General features: G+C 40.0%; 1 protein-coding gene across 9 annotated transcripts in view; it reads right to left on the bottom strand.

The window, feature by feature from the left end:
* Positions 1–601: 601 nt before the first annotated feature.
* The window catches only part of LOC117993163 (protein BCL9 homolog), a 28191-nt gene continuing 9601 nt past the window's right edge, over positions 602–19191 (bottom strand). For 3 of the 9 annotated variants that reach the window (XM_034980908.2, XM_069506488.1, XM_034980909.2), the window contains exons 8-20: positions 18779–18899; positions 17619–18256; positions 17236–17356; positions 16310–16440; positions 15302–15458; positions 14497–14595; positions 13742–13858; positions 12065–12223; positions 10549–10663; positions 9782–9924; positions 9037–9239; positions 8401–8734; positions 602–7867 (exon numbers count right to left, since the gene is read on the bottom strand). In XM_034980908.2, coding sequence (XP_034836799.1) covers positions 7095–7867; positions 8401–8734; positions 9037–9239; positions 9782–9924; positions 10549–10663; positions 12065–12223; positions 13742–13858; positions 14497–14595; positions 15302–15458; positions 16310–16440; positions 17236–17356; positions 17619–18256; positions 18779–18899 — 3111 coding nt within the window. In that variant the 3' untranslated portion in view covers positions 602–7094. The remainder of the gene's footprint in view (positions 7868–8400; positions 8735–9036; positions 9240–9781; positions 9925–10548; positions 10664–12064; positions 12224–13741; positions 13859–14496; positions 14596–15301; positions 15459–16309; positions 16441–17235; positions 17357–17618; positions 18257–18778; positions 18900–19191) is intronic. The other 6 variants (XM_069506491.1, XM_069506489.1, XM_069506490.1 and 3 more) reach the window with 6 other exon arrangements.

Raw genomic sequence — 19191 nt, 5'->3', positions numbered from 1 at the left:
AGCCAGGCTCGCGCACCGAGGGTTCCGAATTACAGTCGTATCTTTTCTACATTTTGCACTATAAATAAAAAACTATGCTACAAATAAATCTAATTAACTATGCATAAAAATAAAAATAAACTGTTTCAGAATTTACAGGTAAAGAAAACCCTACTTGGTATAGTTATCTTAGTGTAAAAATACTAATTATTTGTGCTTTTACACATTTTTTTTTCTGATGTAACCACTTGTGCTATTGGACCTACCTATCTACCAAATTTCATGATTCTAGGTCTACGGGAAGTACCCTATAGGTTTTCTTGACGGACAAACAGACATACAACATACTATAAGGGTTCCTTTTGAAGTAGGGAACCCTAAAAATTGCACTGAACCGAATTTGATGAAACACATTGGATTCAGATAGTAAATTACAATTAATTTAAATAAAAAATTGGAATTGATAAAATTACCCATTCATCTGCGCCTTGATCAAATTAGTCATCTTAGTTTTTTAATATTTCCAAATTAGGTCACTTAGTATGATGTTATTCGTGCACATTTGGAATTATAGGGATTAGTTTTTCCCCTTAATTTCGTGTGTGGTAAAATAAAACATGAGTTTACAAGCATATTATATATTTTTTTATAATAATTAAGAATAAATTCTTACATCACGAGTTATAAAATAAATACATTTATTGCCTTAAATTAAGTCCAAAAGTACTCTGTACAGTTATTGTTAGCGATGTACAAACGAGAACGACAAGTAAAAAAACGTCCAAAAAATAAAAATAAAAAGGGCCTTATCATGAAGTAAGTTAAGTTTCCCACATTACTCTGTGACAAATCTACGAACAACTTAACAAATTGTGTCAGAATCACAACCAATAGTTTGCATCTTAATTTCATCTCTTATTTTATTATTAATATTACACAAACTATTTTATATCATTGCTCTTCACTTAATCCTAAAACAAGAACCATTCTTTACCTTACAATTATTATAATTACAATTAAATTAAGACTATCTAATTTCTAGCGGGTGTTCTTACTGGACTGTTGTGCTGTTTCTCACAAGATTGCCACGCCATTATTTCTTAAGGTGAATCCTCACAGCAGTTATATTTTCATATACCTTTACCAGTACGTCTTGCAGCATGTTAGAAATCTTTTTTTTATTTATTTAAGCCTAGTTGTCCCAGTCGTCCATATAAATAAAAAATTAGCAGTATAATTAATGATTCTTTGTAGGCCTACTTATCCCTCAATAATAAGCTCCCTTGGCTTCCTTTTATTACTAACTAAGATTGTCAAGAAATGTGAGATTTCCTGATTTGTATCTCTAATACGAGTTCTAATATATTTCGAATACAAAATTCGATATCAAGTTACTTCATAAATACAAACACCAGCGTAAACTTCTTGAAATATAAGTAAGTACTTAGTAGCATAAAATATTATCGAAACTCACGAAAACCGATGAAGTTTTCGATATATGCAAACTTTAAGGGTAGGTAATTGTCTGGAGATGAAATTACGAAGTAGCTAACAATTATGTATGTAAGTATTCACCTTAAGTTAATATAATAGACACACCATACTATCAGCTATGTGCATTCGGTGCATTATGGAATTCTTGAAAAAACGTTCAAAAGTACCTATGTATATGAAAGTCACATTTAGTCCTGCGGGGGGGGGGGGGGGGGGGGGGTCTTTAAAATATATGTATAGTCCGTACAAAATTACTTCTCACGCGCCATTTTAACTTTGTGTCAAATTTCATGTCAAAAGTAACGATTTTAGGCCCTATTTAAAATTTGAACCGTACTTTACTTTTACCGACATGACAGTTGACCCATAGAGTTAAAATGGCGCGTGAGAAGTTATTTTTACGGACTGTATATATCTAGTTCCCATACAGCTTGAACCGCTGCACTGGGGCTAAAAACTTGAAATTTAGCACTTTAGGTTTTTTCTGTAAAGGTCAGGGCAGCGGGTCGCCATTTTTTTAAGGTGTCAGCCGCCTCGTCAAAAGTTGCATATACCTCGCAGCAATATCTACATGGTTTGTGTCGCTACGCGTATTTGCTAAGGCTTTCGTACCCGAAAGGTGCCAACGGGACCCTAATCTAAGTTCGACCCTAATCTCCGCTGAACGTCTATCTGTCTGTCTGTATCTCATGAATCATAATAGGTGGAGTTGATTTTTAAAGTGTGTATTTCTGTTGTCACTATGACAAAGAATAAAAACAAAGTTGGCAATTTTCAAAATGGTCGCCATGCGTATTAAAAAAATAGACGGTACACAGTGTTATATCTTGTACGAGGTACGGAACCCTGCGTGTGCGAGCCCAACTCGCACCTTGACCGGTTTTTTAAAATCAATTGAACAAAGTTTTTCTATCTGGAGCTTTATATCTTTGCCCCCATTATAAAATGATTTTGAGAAATGTCACTTGAACAAAGCCGCCATAGTCGTGATATAGAAATTGACATGTCAAAAGCATGGTGTGCCTATAATATGATGTTCCTACATTTTAATCTCATAAGGATTTCAGATTCGGTGAGCAAACTATACGCGTGTGCCCGGGGTTCTTTGCTTCGTAAAAAAAGGCATTATAAAGGCCACTGTGACAAACACAATGTGCTAACTAGCCTAGCGTTATTTATCATATTATGCTGACCTATAGCTAAAAAGCCGTTAACTGCAACATAAAGTGTTTAAATTATCGCCAAAATCGTGGTGATTTTCACAAATAATGTTAAGAAATTAAACAACATGATTGCTCAGGTAAAGAACGAAACTAAAAGTAAAAAATCACATTTGAAAACGGCGCCATACAGCCGCCATATTAATTTTTTTTTTCAAAAAATTTATACAGTGCGACAAGGCGCTTTTGGCACTTGAATGACATTGACAGGGGGGCGCTGTTGGAGAACAAAGGCTGACAGCCGTACTCAAAGTCGCTAATCGTTACTTAAGATTGAGATAAAACGAGACAGATTTATGTGAGAGATATAGCTCTGCCTCCCTTTAACTAAACTTAAGTAACGATTAAGCGACTCTGAGTACGGCTGTTAGACTATTCAAACAAGAACAAAGGGGACACTTGACGGCAACGTTAGTTTCGATTTTCGCCACGCGCCAAATGAGCCTTATCGCATTGTAACTGGTGTCACTCGGGATGATGTAAGAATTCTAATTACACCTCACCCCATACATCCAAATCTGTCTAGAAATTTAGACGTTATGGTGGAATAAAGAAACTCACATACATGAGCCCTGAAAATATTACACTTTTCTTTGAGCAACCATTTAAAAATTTTAAGTTACATAGCAAACTTTTTTTAAGAAGCACCACATTTTTCTAAATTCCCATACTTTTGATGATAATTCTCGAACTACTTTTTTTTGCAGTTAAATGCTTCTTTAGATATAGGATGGCAGTATTGCTCTACGTACTATAAAAAGATGTAGCGTTAAAAAATAAATGGCATTGTTCAGAGACATAAATAAATTAAATAGACAGTTCAAAAATATCACGAAAACTAAATTCATGTGGCAAATAATATGGCATCAGATTTTAAGTACTTTCGTTTAAAAGGCTAACTCGAATACCATGCCCCCGTTCGCACGGACGCTTTTCTACCGCTCGATAAAAATAAAAAGTTTACAATAGATTAGAACTTATAAAACGTCAGCGCTTTTATAACGTGATGTAGCGTTGCCAGATGATATAAGGATACGACGCTGTTTCGACACTGCGTTACATTAAAAAAACGTAAAAAAATCAGTTGTTTGCTGAATTTTAAACTGCTGGTTTAAAGTTGGATTCGCATTGTCAATTTTTTGCTGTGTAAAAAATGTCACAAATGATAAAATATGCAGTCCTAATTAAGTCTCTTAACCCTAGATACGAAGGTACGAAACATGACCCAAAAAGAACGAATTTCGTTTATTTAGTTTTCGACTCTCTGGCAACGCTGACGCTACGTTTTTTTAAATCGATTTTCAATTCTTAGAATTTGGTTTGTGTTCCATTCGATGCTCTTTTAACGCGCGGTTTATAAGCATTCGTGTGCAAGAAGGCATACTGCCGTTTTCAGTTTTGTGTCATGCTGTTAGACCTGTGACTCATATTATTACACTCGAGTTTAAAGGTATGGAAGACAGAAAAACATTGCTATATCAGATCAAAACGAATAAAATATTCATTACAATTTACAATACAGTATAACTACAGTACAGTACTAGTATAACGCGAAAAATTTAACTTCTCACGCGCCATCTTAACTTTTTGTGTCAAAAGTACGATTTTATTACTAGTCGGTTCACTATAACTTTTCCCCTGACGACATGTTGGCACCATTGCTTTGTTTGCTTTATTCCTTAGACCCTTAGAGCTTAGGGTTTATTATTGTGTGATTTGCAATGGTGCCAAATATAACGTCAGGGGAAATGTTATAGTGAACGGACTATGATTTTAAAAGTAAACCGTACTTTTGACATGACGCGTGTTAAAATGGCGCGTGAGGAGTCATTTTTTACGGACTAGTACAGGAGTTCCAGGATCTATACTGGCCATGGAGCCAACGTAATTAAATTAAACCAATTTCCCTAAATAAAGAATTAATCTAAACCTAAGATGGACAAAAATAGTTTCAAGATCGTTTGCGCACATGTCCGATCCTAATCTGAGAAAATACTGACCGAGAGAATTTTATACTAAATTCGGAAGTCATTGTGGCTACTAATTCTATTGTATACAATCTCTAAACCAAATTGACAGGTATAAATGTATCTCTTTCATAATGCTCTCTCTGAAAAAGAATAGCACTAGATTTAGACATGTAAATTTAGCTTAGTTTAGAGATTGCATGCAACCGAATTATCCACTATCTCTTAATTGAATTGTCACAAAATCTAGTGCTGTCCTTGTCCACAGAGAGCATTATGGAAGCGATAGCAATATATTTATATCTGTGACATTTTAATTTAGTTTAGAGACTGTATTTAGAATTTGCCATATTGTCAAAATTCACAAGATTCGAATTTTCTCAAATTCGGATTGGACTATTCACAAGAGGCCTTACACTTAATGTATTATGTACTTCTGTATCATTTCTGTTACCAAACTGTGAACACAGAATAGAAAGGTAACAGAAGTTCCTCTCAATATAACGAACGATAACGGGCGCATTCAAATATAGATGCGTGTGACGAGATCAGCCTATAGTCTGCGACAGGTTAAGATGGCAATCGGGGTATGAGGCGAGGGGACGCCACGCACACCCCCACGTCACCCGTGCTATTCCGCGCTGGGTTAGCGCTGGGGCTGTGCGGGTGTTCCCTCGAGAGATATACCTCTGTCTCGTCTTAACCCTGTCTTAAGACTAAGCTAAGTCAGAGTGCGCTCTATAGATCTCACCCTTAGACCGGAACAACCGCAAATTGGCTTACTATGCAGAGACGGTCATCCCAGATATAGGCAGATCTGTGCTTACTAAGAGATTTTACATCTCACCCAACGTTGATAGAATTTCGAGATCGAAACAACAACGTCGGAGTAAAGTGGACCTAGATATCCTTGATTTTAAATCAAAAATTTAGTAACATCGATTGTAATTTCGCAACGTTTCCGCTTAGCTGTAGATGCATGGACGAACTTGAGCTTTAAGACTAGGCAATAAAGTCCCATTTTAATTGAACACTTGAAGTGTTTCGACGCTCGAATTCTGTCAACATTAGACTGTGGCCACATTATAGGTTTCCGGTGTGTTGCGGCGTGAATTTGAGTATTGGGCACCACAAGGGCACTGCGTTGCTGTATATTGCATGCTGTACGTATGTTTGAGTGTGCCTGTTTTTGCTCGTTATGAGAGAACCTTCTGTTATTTTCTAATCTGTGTTGCTGATTCGACTGTTTCACTCTCTCTAACACAGGATCGGACATTAATTTCAAAATTGACTAGATATCTGTGTGCATAGGAATCGTATATAAAAAAAAACATAGCTAAGTAAAGGAACCGATACGCTGAAAACCTGGCATGTTGGCATTTAAAAAAAAAAGATAAAAACTACATTTATTGCCATAGCAAAAATACGCTTACGACTGTACTTTTAAATTATGTAGACTACACGATAACACATCTAAATTTGTACAATTTGTACAAACTTCACGCATTCGCTAAAATATAATAAACTTATGCCCAGCCAGAGAGCGCGTCTAACTGAGCGATGTAATCGGCACGTACGAACTAACGCAAACTGTTAGTGTGAGGCCAAACGAACGTAAAGGTCGATCCACACACGCCTACGGGCACAAACCGTGCACCCGACGCTTATCGAACGCATATAATATTATCAATTATCATGTTTGTACTTACTCCCAAAAACTCACGAACATGGACACACCATGACTTATACAACATGCACGCACACCGCTCGTGAACATAATCCACATTACGTTCTTATGTTGCACTTTGTATGCAAGGTTCGTGCGCGTGCGCAGATGTGGATCAACCTTAATCGCTTCATTCGGTTTCATGTTAAAGAGTTTTTACTGTTAAAGTTACGCTCGTCTGGCCTTACTTTTAAGTCACATCCTCAACAAAAATTTGCGTCGCGTTGAACACTTAACATTCGCCGGAAATTAAATGTTTTTTTTTCGTAAAGACACATGACGAAATGTTTGAAACGCGACGCAAATTTTTGTTAGTATGGACGCGGCTTTACTCGAACTCGGCAGTTGACAGAATCTCACATTTAATACAAACGGGCTAACTAAAAACACTAACAAAAATATTTTGATCTCTCGATATTTTCCACTGGTGTATAATTAAGTACGTTCGCGAATACGCTTCCAATCCCGGGGTTTTATAAAAGCCTCGAGTCGAGCGGCCAGTGTGAAGGGAACGCGGGTTAACCCGTGCTAATAAGCTAACTAATCGAAACGAAGCGGCGCTAATCATGCCATCCCACTCACACAGTATACCCAAGTGTAGTGTGTGAGTGAGAGGGAATGATTAACGTCGCTATTTTCGATTCTTTGTTTTATTAGCATGAGTTATATAGACGTAGAGAGTCCGCAAGCCACGGCAACGTGCTGTCATCACTTGGACGGCTGATAGGGGGGGTAACCTGCGTGAGGTTGCGCCCCACGGCTTCCCGTTGCGTACAATTGTTGTTGGAAATTGTGAAACTGTGCCGCGTAGTTGGGATCAGCTGTCGAAGGCATAGCGAAACCTTGCCCCTTAAAACCCGGTCCCGGGCCCCCCATGGATGGCGGTAGAGGCTGCGCCGCACCCATTCTGACTCCTCCAGGCCCCATACCGCCTTTGACTCCTCGGAAGTTAGGCCCACACATCGGATTAGGCCCGGGCCCGCCAAATGGGTCTCCCGCCATTTTAGGTGGGGAGTTAAACCCTGCGGGGTAATGTGGCATTCTCAACATCCCTCCAGGCGCTCTCATAACTCCCCGCATACTTCCTTCCATATCCATTCCTCTCGCGCCAGGGAAGTATTGGACACCTTTACTGCTGTCCATTTGCATTGGATTCGTGACTCGTTGTAAAAAGTCCAAACTGGGAGGGCCTCTGGGGCCTGAGTTACAGGGCATTTGAGGCCTCGTGGGTAAATACTGTATCGTGTTAGGCGCGCTTGCTTTGACTTGAACGTTCGCTCCGTTGAATGGGGGCATTTTTCCGGGTCCGCCCATTCTCGGGCCCATCATAGACGCGTCGGGTCCCATAGGCCCCATGGGCCCGCCCATAGGGCCCCCGCTCATTTTGGGACTGAGGTTCATGTCTGGTGGAAAGTCGCCTCCGCTCATCATTCCTTCCATAGGTCCGCCCATGCCAGGTCCCATACCGTCCATGTGGCAACCTATGCAAATAAAAAAAAGCATTATTTATAGAATAGAATAGAATAGAATAGAAGTACATTTATTGGTTGATCCGACACATGATAAACACAAACACAAATATTTACAAAAAAAACATTCCTTAAAATCTAATAGGTACCTATTATCTAAAATGTGTCGTGCCAACGAAAAGGCCCGAACTCAGCTGAATGTTGTGGTTACACGATGTAACCACAACCTATTACATACATATTTAACATTATACATACCTATTTAATTTTAAGCCTATCTAGAATGCGTTTTGAAAAGGGTTTCTGAATGTTTACCTTCCTTTTTTCTGCATTGTTACCACTTCGTGGTTAAATTGGTGAACCATTTTAAGAGATTCCTTACTATCTGGATAAGGACTTGGGTTTATCACGGCAGGGAAGTATCATAAATTAATGGCAAAACTGAAATTGTTCAGTACAAGAACTATCAAACAACAACAAACATTAATGAAGCTCTTGATTTAAAAAAAAACAAACATGTTCAACAGTAAAAACCAACAACCTACCTAAGTCATTCATCATCATGTGCGGGTGTCCGTGCGGGTGCATGGAGTGATGGTGCTGCATGTGGTGGGGCCCCGAGCCGAAGGGCCCCATGCCGCCACCGTTGGGCCCCATAGGACCCCCCGGGCCGGGGCCCCCGCCACCCACCGTGTTGGTCAGCTGCTGCGACATCTGCGCGAGCGAGGAGATGGGGTCGAAGGAGGACGTGGAGGGTCCCATGGGGCCGTTGGGGCCCTGGTTGGGGTTGATGGGGATGTTGTCCGGCCGGCTCATACTGCACGGCCCGGGGAAGGGGCCCGGCAAGCTCGTGCTGTTCGGACCGCCCGACAACGTCGTCTGAAAATGCAACCAAATATTATAAAAGAAAAGTCCTGACTAAACCCTTGGACCTAGTAAGCTGAAATTTTGCTCAGGTTAAAAATTCCATGAGAACTCTGGCTTTCCAGGACATAAAGGAGCCTATGCTTGTCCCCGGGATACAAGTTAACTCTGTACCAAATATCGTCAAAATCGATAAAACAGATGAGCCGTAAAAGCTATCAGCAGACATACAGATACAATTTCGCATTAACAATATTAGTATGGATTTAAAAGCCCCTGGGCCCAACTGAGGCACCTATTGTTGTGTACCAACTTACTTCAGTGTTAGATGCCATGGTGTCGTCAGGGTGGGATGCGGTGGACACGACACTGCAGCTGCTTTTGGCCGTGGAGGAGGGTGCGTAGGGCCCCTGACTGAGTGAGGGCCCTTCTCGCCCCTCTCTGCCCTCCCGTTGTGGTGTTTTTGAGGCGCTGTCTTGACTCGATCTGTTTGATGAAGGGCTCGGCCGGGATTTCTCGTCTGTAATTTAATTTGGGATGTAATATTGAGGATTTAAATCAAAACTATTCATGGCCCTTGATATTATATGTCAAGACTGTATCATTGGTTCGGAAAAAGCATCTACTTACGAGAGCTGGCATATGTATATGGCTATACAGTGCTGCTTTGACAGTGACGAGTGTGGCACTGGCGTGTCTGGCATCATGCTGATAACGCTTGACTGACATTGTACAACTAACCTTGCTTGGAACTGGATGTGTTGGCAGCGGAGGTGGGTGTCTGTGGGTAGTTGAAGCCAGGGAACTGCTGAGAACCACTCAGAAAGTGACGAGTGTGGCTCTGGCATGTCTGGCATCATGCTGGTAACACTTGAATGACGTTTAACAGCTTGATAAGGCACCTTACTTGGAACTGGAGGTGTTGGCAGCGGAGGTGGGTGTCTGTGGTTTGTTGAAACCAGGGAACCGCCGAGCACTGCTCCGACAGTGACAAGTGTGACTCTGGCATATCTGGCATTATGCTGGCAACACTTACTGACGTTTAACAACTTGATAACGCACCTTGCTTGGAACTGGAGGTATTGCCAGCAGAGGTGGGTGTCTGCGGGTTGTTGAAGCCAGGGCCAGGACTCTGCTCCATGGAGAACCGCCCCGACCGCTGCTCAGACAGGGACGAGTGCGGCTCTGGCGTTCCTGGCATCATGCTGGTAGAAAATAAACAATTATGCCACAAAAGTCTAACATATGCACTTGAGTCAAGGCTAGTATGCGAAGACTACCCACCAGTGTCGTGCACAGAGTTCAAAGCCAGGGTAAGCAGTAGTTAGGAAGGTACCTACTTACATTGAGTATTAAGCTATTTCAACTAGGGTAACTATTTCTTGGGTAAGCAGTGCTTTTATGCCTCTATGAGCTGCACGCCACTGCTACCCACCCATTGATCTCACTTTTTTTATTTTTTTTATTAGATACAAGTTAGCCCTTGACTACAATCTCACCTGGTGGTAAGTGACGATGCAGTCTAAGATGGAACCAGGCTAACCTGGAAGGGGTATGGCAGTTTTTATTAAACCCATGCCCTTTTGGTTTCTACACGGCATCGTACCGGAACGCTAAATCGCTTGGCGGCACGGTTTTGCCGGTAGGGTGGTAACTATAGCCACGGCCAAAGCCCCAGAACCCCAGAACCCACCAGAACTTTGCATAACACATATTGGAATTCATAGTGAAGATAGGGGCTTCTTTAGAAATCCTTGGTCCTTTAAAGCAGTTTTGTGGTCAAGCGTGAGTTGTCCAGAAAAATAAACGAAAAACGTTAGGCTACTTACCCTGCAGGAGATTTCTGGTTAGAACTAGACTGTGGTGTCTGTCCTCCACTGTTAGAAGGGGGCCCATTGTCCTTTAACGACGTGTTAGGCTGTTTTTGTATCGTTAATTCCTGACCTGGTTAAAAAAAACGAGAGTCAATGAAACATAGACCTTATTACATAGTCACAACGTTGAAATTCCAATGAATTTTTATAGCGTTGATAGAGGGTGTACGTACAAACAGAGAGAACAAATTAGCCATAGAGTATGAAAGTATGTTAGCACATTTTCACCAACCACCACCAAAATGAAACGAAAGTTACTTAAACAATGCATAAAAAACTAAAAAGAATATTATAAGAAGCGTCATCTTAAACATTATATCTTAGTTTGAGACGTCGTATGACAAAATCGTGAATTTAAAAGATGGCCAAAGTTAATTTTGACGAAAACATTATTCTTTTTTTGACTTAGAAAGTTTGTGTTTGAAAGTATACTCCGTACAAAATCACTCCTCATGCGCCATTTTAACTCTATGAGTCAACTGTCATGTCAAAAGTACGGTTCACCTTTAAAATAAGGACTAAAATCGGACTTTTGACATGAAACTTGACACAAAGTTAAAATGACTCCTCACGCGCCATTTTAACTCTAATCAACTGTCATGTCAAAAGTACGGTTCACCTTTAAAATAAGAACTTAAATCGGACTTTTGACATGAAATTTGACACAAGACTTTTGACATGAAATTTGACACAAAGTTAAAATGACTCCTCACGCGCCATTTTAACTCTAGTCAACTGTCATGTCAAAAGTACGGTTCACCTTTAAAATAAGGACTAAAATCGCACTTTTGACACGAAGTTTGACATAAAGTTAAAATGGCGCGTGAGAAGTTCAATTTTACGCGTTATATGTTCTATAATTGGGCGGAAGGTATGAACTCAAAGTAATAGTTGGCCACCTTTCTTTATAAACACACACATATACACACAAAAAAGCGTTTTTACATTGCACAAACTTCATGTTCAAAGCGGAAATAATTCTTCTAAAGTCACCAAAACATGTTTTTAAGGATTCCATACCGAAATAATACAAGATTATAAGTCTATTCGAATATAAAGATTACAAGCCCTCTGTGTATTTATTTTTGAAAAACGTCAAGAACGAAACCCTAGCGAATATGATTCTCACTCACTGATCTCTACTAATACAAGCACGCTGGACTTGCGATAGCTGACCTGTTTTTCAAGCAACTTGATTTTTGTCATTTTGGCGCTGAGAGCAGGAGCGAGCGTCATGTGACCGTACTCGGGACTAAATGTTAGTGATGGGACATCTGTCAACACGAAGACTATTTGACACAGTGTCAATTTCAATTCCCGGTACGCTCGGTGAGGCGTTTCGAAACGGCACAAAAATCAAGCGTAATTTTGTACAGCACAACTTTTCCAGCGTACATGTATATGTTCATTTCAGTGTTCTCACCCAACTGATACTAAAAATTATTTCCGTCATCGACAAAAGCTAGATTACCTTCGAACTGGTTGAGATACGATATTTGTTGCGGGGACGGCACGGGCATCAAACTCGGTTCCTTTGAGTGATTCCCGCCTTGTTGGTTCTTCTGTTGCTGCGCCGCCAAACATTGGAGCGTGCGGACAAACACGCCATCGTCCAACTTCTCTAGTATCTCTTTATTTGGCCAACGTTTGATCCAACAATTTCGTCAAAGGCCATTTACATTGGCGTGTTTGTTTCCAATTCGTATGTTTTTAATGATTTGTCGTTGTTATTTCATCACGCGGTGGGATTTCAAGCGGTCAAGCGTTTTGCGAGGGAGGGGGGAAAACAAAAAATACGCATTACAACTACAGAAAAAAATTAAAGAAAATCAAGTGTGCAAACTTCAAACCAAACTAAATTAAATTAATCTAGTAAAATTTAGAAATAAAAATTAAATTGCTCTTAAAAATTGTGGTTGGGAAAATGTCTAACACAGATAAAATAACAACATGCATATTTTCTACTTCTATGGCTTCTACTTTTTGTCTATTAGACCTAGCGCACATTATAAATCAATCGCATCGCAACGTTATAATTTGTTTCATACTTGTCTAATTATTACTATTAAAACGAGACAACATTACATTGTACATTTTATGAATAAAACTACTATTAAGTATTTTGCGATTGATTTTTATTAATTCGTTTCGATGCGACTTACCTAAATGTGCACTAGTGTTTTAGTGTGTGTTTGGGTATTATGACTGGCATAAGACTATAACTCTGTTGAATAATGTTTCTATGTGACAAAGGAATTTTTACGCAAAGATCTTCTGTGGTATTTTAAACAAATCTATCTATCAATAAAACAAAAATCTTAGTTGTCAGATCATTTCTCTAAATTCGGTAACTTAGCACGTTTTACGACATACTCAAAAAATGTACAAAAACGCAATCAATTCACAGAATACTTAAATGTTCTACAAATAAAGATTACATAGTAAAATAGTGCGTACGCTAGTGCGTGCTTGCGTATACATCCGTATGTGTACGCACGTTTGTACATTTATGTGCGTGATTGACTTTTGTGCGTATTTACACTATGTTTATACGTACAATACTACCACTTCCAATATTATGAAAGAGATAGCACGAGTGTCTTTTGTACTTGTGTTTAAATCTAAATGACAATAAGGTCTATATTTCATTGGTGTACATTTGGTTTTAGGCAGCGTAAGGGCATTTGTGCAATCATCCGTATTCGGTTCGTATCCGTGATCCTTTAAAGTGGCCGTCATACAAATATGTACTCATTCGATTCGTATTTTTACCGAATCCGTATTTCACGGATGAGTGCACAAACGCCTTAAAGTTGCGCTGCGCAAATGGATTTTGCCGATGCGACTTATAAAAGTGGTATAGTTCTTGCATTTCACGAGGGCGCGTGGCTTATGCTTGTGTTAAGTTGTATCGATATAAGTAAGGTACAGTAAATGCGTGCGTTTGCGAGCGCTTGCTCGCGACTGATTGGTCCGACATGCACGCACATTTACACAATGATCTTGTATACGACGTAACCACAAGTAAAGTTCACTCGCCTTCGTGAATTGCAAGAACTGTAGTATTGAATGAGTGTTTTGTGTATGTGAGTACCGTACGAGAGTTTCGTGTATGTGGGAGTTATAAGTAATATAATGATATACAGACCTGGAGCGTCGGATTTCTGTTTGCAGTGCGCGGGGCTACTGAGCGCGGAGCCCGCTCTTGAGGCCTCCGCTGACATGGGCATTTGTACACCACCGCCTTGTGAGGGCGATTGTGTGGCTGTGGAGATTTACTATGTTAGAAATTAGAATACAACAGGCAATAGGGACTTCTACTAGTCAAATCAGCGACTTTTTATTAAACGTCAAACACTCGCTTAATAAGGAAGTTTGTATGAAATACATAGATTGGATTTTAAAAACATTTGATGTAATTTGACGTACTTTTTTAGTTAAATCGAAAAATTTACAATGGTTAGCAAACTTTGGATTTTATGAATTTTGGAAGACCCTGTATTTAATGACTCCTAAGAAATAATTTATTTTTGACTTAGGCGTCAGCAAAATTTCAGACAAGACGTGGGGGTCATTTACTCGATATTCTATTCCATACACAACCCTATACTATAATTATACTAATTCATGAATCAATAAAAAATACATTTTTATATAAAACCTGTGTTTTCTATCAAAATTACTTCTTGCGTGAATTGGTCCGCGCGTGGATTTATGTTTTTTAAAAAGAATATTTGTCATTTTCCGAAATAAAAAGTAGTCTGTCTGTTTTCGGGATGCAAGCAATCATATATTTTTTTTACAAAATAGAACAATTTCTGAAACGGTGCAAATTGTTTTAGAGGAGTAAAAAAGTAAACCAAAAACAGTGAATATATTTTTTTGTTTAGTAATCAATTTTACCGATAGGCACGGAGGCGGATCTGTGTAGCGGCGAAGCTCCGTAGGGCGGCGGCGGCAGACACCCGCCCCGCTCCGAACATGGGGACTTCACTTGCGTACCTGGGACAACGAATAAAAATGTTATGCTGGTCAGGTTTAATTATAATATTCTTAGCGTACAGCCGCCATTTTGTAGTAGTCGGCTACAAAAACGAAGCGCGTCCAAGCATTGCAATCATTCTGCTGCTGAAATTCGTGGTGCATCGACGTGGTTTGTGGTCTGTGACTCCGAGTTGGTTCGATATTTTTGATTTTTAGTTTTTATAATTGTTTGTGGTAATTTTGTTCCAATAATTAAACACTTTGTAACTAATTGTAAAAGTACTTGGTTTTGTTTTATTAAATTGTTGTTTTTTTTAAATGAGTTTCACTTCTGTACCTAAATATATATGTATAGTTTAGGCATAATTGACCGACACAGCAGAGTGAGAAAATCATTAACAACAGTCAGAATAAAAATAAAAGATTTTGGTCTTTTTCTCTGGTGATATCACAGAGAATTCAACCTCAAGAGTACGCATATACAAAGTTTTGCATGAAAACAAAATCGTCAAATGCTGGCGGGGGACAGGGGAGAATGCTTTGTTGTGATTGGTGGACTCAAAAGTCACAACAAGACAATGTGCGGAATGAGGGTACCGAACTTTTATGCTAAGCAACTGCCTAAGCTTGGCGATCGCGGCTGTCCGGCTATTAGGCGTCTATAGGTGGTGGTCTGTGGGTGATACAGAACCCTAAAAATTAGCAAGTTTAAAAAAGGTCTTACTCAGGTCAGTGTCCATACTTTTGCTCTCGTCAAAGAAGTGGTGGTGCAACTTCTGCCAGTCGATGTCTGAGGGCGGTGATTTTGGGCTACGAGATGACTTGTGGCCCATACCGGGCCCCAACCCTGGACCCAACCCGCCTGGGTCACCTGGCCCCATCTGCAAGAACAAAAAAAATTCGAATACTGCGCATCTTTTTGATTATTTGATGTAGCGCTATCTCTACCTAATCCCATACAATAACAGAGAGAGCGCTATACTAATTTCATTCCGCGGATAAGTTAGTATAGCGCTCTCTATGTTACATACCCATACAAATGATAGAGTCAAACAGAGAGAGAGAGCTATAGTCGAAAAGCAACACAGCTTCGGCTCTTAAAATTTTTTGAAGGAACGTTTGGGCTCCACTGGAGTTCTATGAAAAAAAACGTCACCGGTAAATTTCAGATCCTCAATAGCTCAACTGGTAAAGGAGGACTGAAAACCGAAAGGTCGAAGGTTCAAACCCCGCCCGTTGCACTATTGTCGTACCTACTCCTAGCACAAGCTTGACGCTTAGTTGGAGAGGAAAGGGGAATATTAGTCATTTAACATGGCTAATATTCTTTAAAAAAAAACTTTACTTGGGACAAGAGCCTGTCCCCATTACCAAAGGTTAACTGGAAGAGAATACCTCTAGGTATTAAATTCGCCTTGGTACATTTTATTTTTTATGTGCAATAAAGAGTTTAAAACAAAAAGAAAACGCAACGGAAAAAGAGCATTTTTTGTTTTCTAAAAATATGATTTAACTCAAAATCTGTAAAAAAGTGAGTTACGATGGTTTCCCTTCCAAAATACGATTGGACCAGTTGGGCCCCGAGCGGACCAATTGGGCCCCGAGTGGACCAGCTGGGCCCCGATCATGCCACCCGCGCGGAGGAAGATCTTTCTATTTTTACAGACACACTGCTCCCGTACAGTGTGATGATAAATTCAATATGGTGGATGTGTCAACCAAAAATACTTACGCTCCTCCCGCGTCCGTATTCGTCACACATGGGCCCGTTCATGGGCATTCCATGGTGCTGATGCTGATGCTCGGGTCCACAGTCCCCGTGAACCATGGCGCTCATCATACCACCTTCCATCATTATACCACCTGTGTACAATTCAAAATGTGTTTTGAAGTTTTTGATAATTACTAAAAATAGAATGCTACTTAGTTCAATCCTAATCCTAAATTCGAAAGTGTAAATATTATAAACTAAGGGACTATATGAGTTTCCGGGATACCATATGTCACTTTCCAGGTCTTTAACTATATCTATGCAAAAAATCACGTCAATCCGTTGCTCTGTTGCGGCTTGATTGAAGGACAAATCAACACTTTCGCATTCATTATAATATGAATGGTGATGTGAATGTTTGAATGTTTGTTACTCCTCGAAACCACAATGGCTGAATCGATTTGGCTGAAATTTGGAATGCAGATAGCCCTGAATTTTTATGCCGGAAAATCTAAGTTCCCACGAGATTTTTGAAAACCTAAATCCACGCGGACGAAGTTGCGGGCATCGATTCTGGGCACGCACCTGTAACTTGTTGAAGTTGTGTGTTTAAGCAATTAAATATCGCTCGCTTTAACGATAAAGCTTTAACGGACGACATCGCGAGGAAACCCGCTGCGGGCCAGCACGGGTGACGTGCGGGTGTACGGGGCGTCCCCCCGCCTCATACCTCAATTGCCGTCTCAACCTGTCGCGTACTATAGAATAGAATATTTTTTTTTCAAGTAAACTTTTACTAGTCCTTTTGAATAGTCAACTAGTTTAATTTACCACTGGTTCGCTATAGCCAAACTATTCTCAATTTTTTTCTGAAAGGAGACGCGTGCTCAGTAGTGAGCCGGTGAAGGGATGATAATGATGATGACGATGAATATTTCAGTACTCACCATTCATTGCATTGAGATTTGGTCCTGGCATCATTCTCGGTCCCATGCCATGTGGACCCATCATACAAGGTTTAGGGCCTCCCATACCGCCCATGGGGTTGGGCATACGCTGAAAATATTTCTAATATTTAATTTAATAAATAGTTTATTAAATATTGTTCAACATTGTAAAGATTACGTTAAGGGTCGATTCATATACATAATCGAAAAGAATTTCTAAAATTGTACAAATGACCTCTATCTCCAACGCATAAAGTACAAATTTCTACGCGCGAGAAAATTGTGCTAAACTAAGTAAAATTTAAGAAATTCACTTAGATTCACTGCCAATGTGAATCGACCATAAATTTTTATTTCTATGTAGGTAAAAATATTATACTCACTCCCATAGGTCCACCGCATCCTCTACCCATATGCATATCCGTACACATTCCCGTCTTCATATCCGGCCCTCCGCACGGCCCTCTGATGCCCTTCATGCCACACGGCCCCATCGGCCCCATGGGTCCATTAGGCCCCATACCCGACATCATTGGCCCATTCGGCCCCATCATTCCATTAGGCCCCATAGATCCATGCCCTCCCATGCCCATTCCTGGTCCCATATTACCCATCGGACCGCCCATGGGGCCATTTGGTCCCATCGGTCCGCCTGGACCCATCGGTCCTCCCATTGGTCCATTCGGGCCCATTGGACCATTCGGGCCCATTGGACCAGACATAGTGCAACTTGGTCCGCTGCTCATGCTGCTTGGCATTGAAACCATAGGTCCATTTGGTCCAGGTCCCATAGGTCCGTGCGCTGACATAGGAGGGTACGACATGTTCATGTTCGCGCTTGATATAGGGGGGTTGATGTCTGAGGGGGGTTGCGACCCATCTCCGGGTTGGTTAGGGTTGGACCCACTCTCGGGAAAGAGGATTTGCTGCATTTTCCGTATAGTGGCCAGTTGTTCTTCCCTGTGAGCCCGTTGTTGGGGCGTGAGGTTCTCGTCGGGTATTTTGACACCTGCGGAGGAGACTAAAGCTAAACATGATAAAATTATTCTCTAACACCAAGATCGATTGTAGCCCAACCTTGATTCAGGGCTGTGAAATATCTATATAATGTAAAACCCTAATTTTAATCATGCAGGGGTGTTTAACCAGATTCTGCATCCAATTTTAAACCTACATTTAATAATTTTGCAGTCTGTTCAATCAGGTACGAATACATGAACATTAATTAATTAACCTCCTAAATATTTTAATGTTTACTACTTACTCTGACAGAATACCAAATATGAGTCAGTTGTATAAAATATTTCAAACTAGCTGACGCTCGCGACTTCGTACGCGTGGATTTAGGTTTTTAAAAATCCCGTAGGAACTCTTTGATTTTCCGGGATAAAAAGTAGCCTAAGTCCTTTTCCAGGTCTTAAACTATACCCACCCATGCAAAAAATCACGTCGATCTGTTGCGACGTGACTGAAGGACAAACCAACTTTCACATTTCTATTAAATATATATAAATACAAAAAAACAAGTAAAACTGATAGTCACCTTTAGGTCCAGGCTGGCAGGGCATATTGCTGTCGCCAGAGTTATTATCTCCCGCTTCAGAACAGGGTGGCATTTGAGAAGGACCATTTGCCATGCCGTTAGACATTACGGAGGAGTTTTTCTGTGGTCAAATTAGTTTTATGAATCACGATCTAGATTTCTAGATACTTAGCCTATTTAGATTTCATTATACTTTATATTTAGTCTATAATACGCGACAGATAGAGATGGCAATCGGGGTGGGGAGAATCAAATAAATTTTTTGGTAGTTTATTATCACCTAAGGATAAAATTAAGACACTTTCCAAAAAAGGGTAAAATTAACGTCAGTCCAAAAATACTTGGTATAATTAATTCTGTAATTAGTTTATTTATTTTACTGGCTAATAAAGTGTACCTAATTATATTATTTT

This window comes from Maniola hyperantus, chromosome 23 (assembly GCF_902806685.2).
Source record: "Maniola hyperantus chromosome 23, iAphHyp1.2, whole genome shotgun sequence".
NCBI classification, from domain to species: Eukaryota; Metazoa; Arthropoda; class Insecta; order Lepidoptera; family Nymphalidae; genus Maniola; species Maniola hyperantus.
Note: the sequence above shows the minus strand (reverse complement) of the source record. Positions and strands in the feature narration are given on the sequence as shown.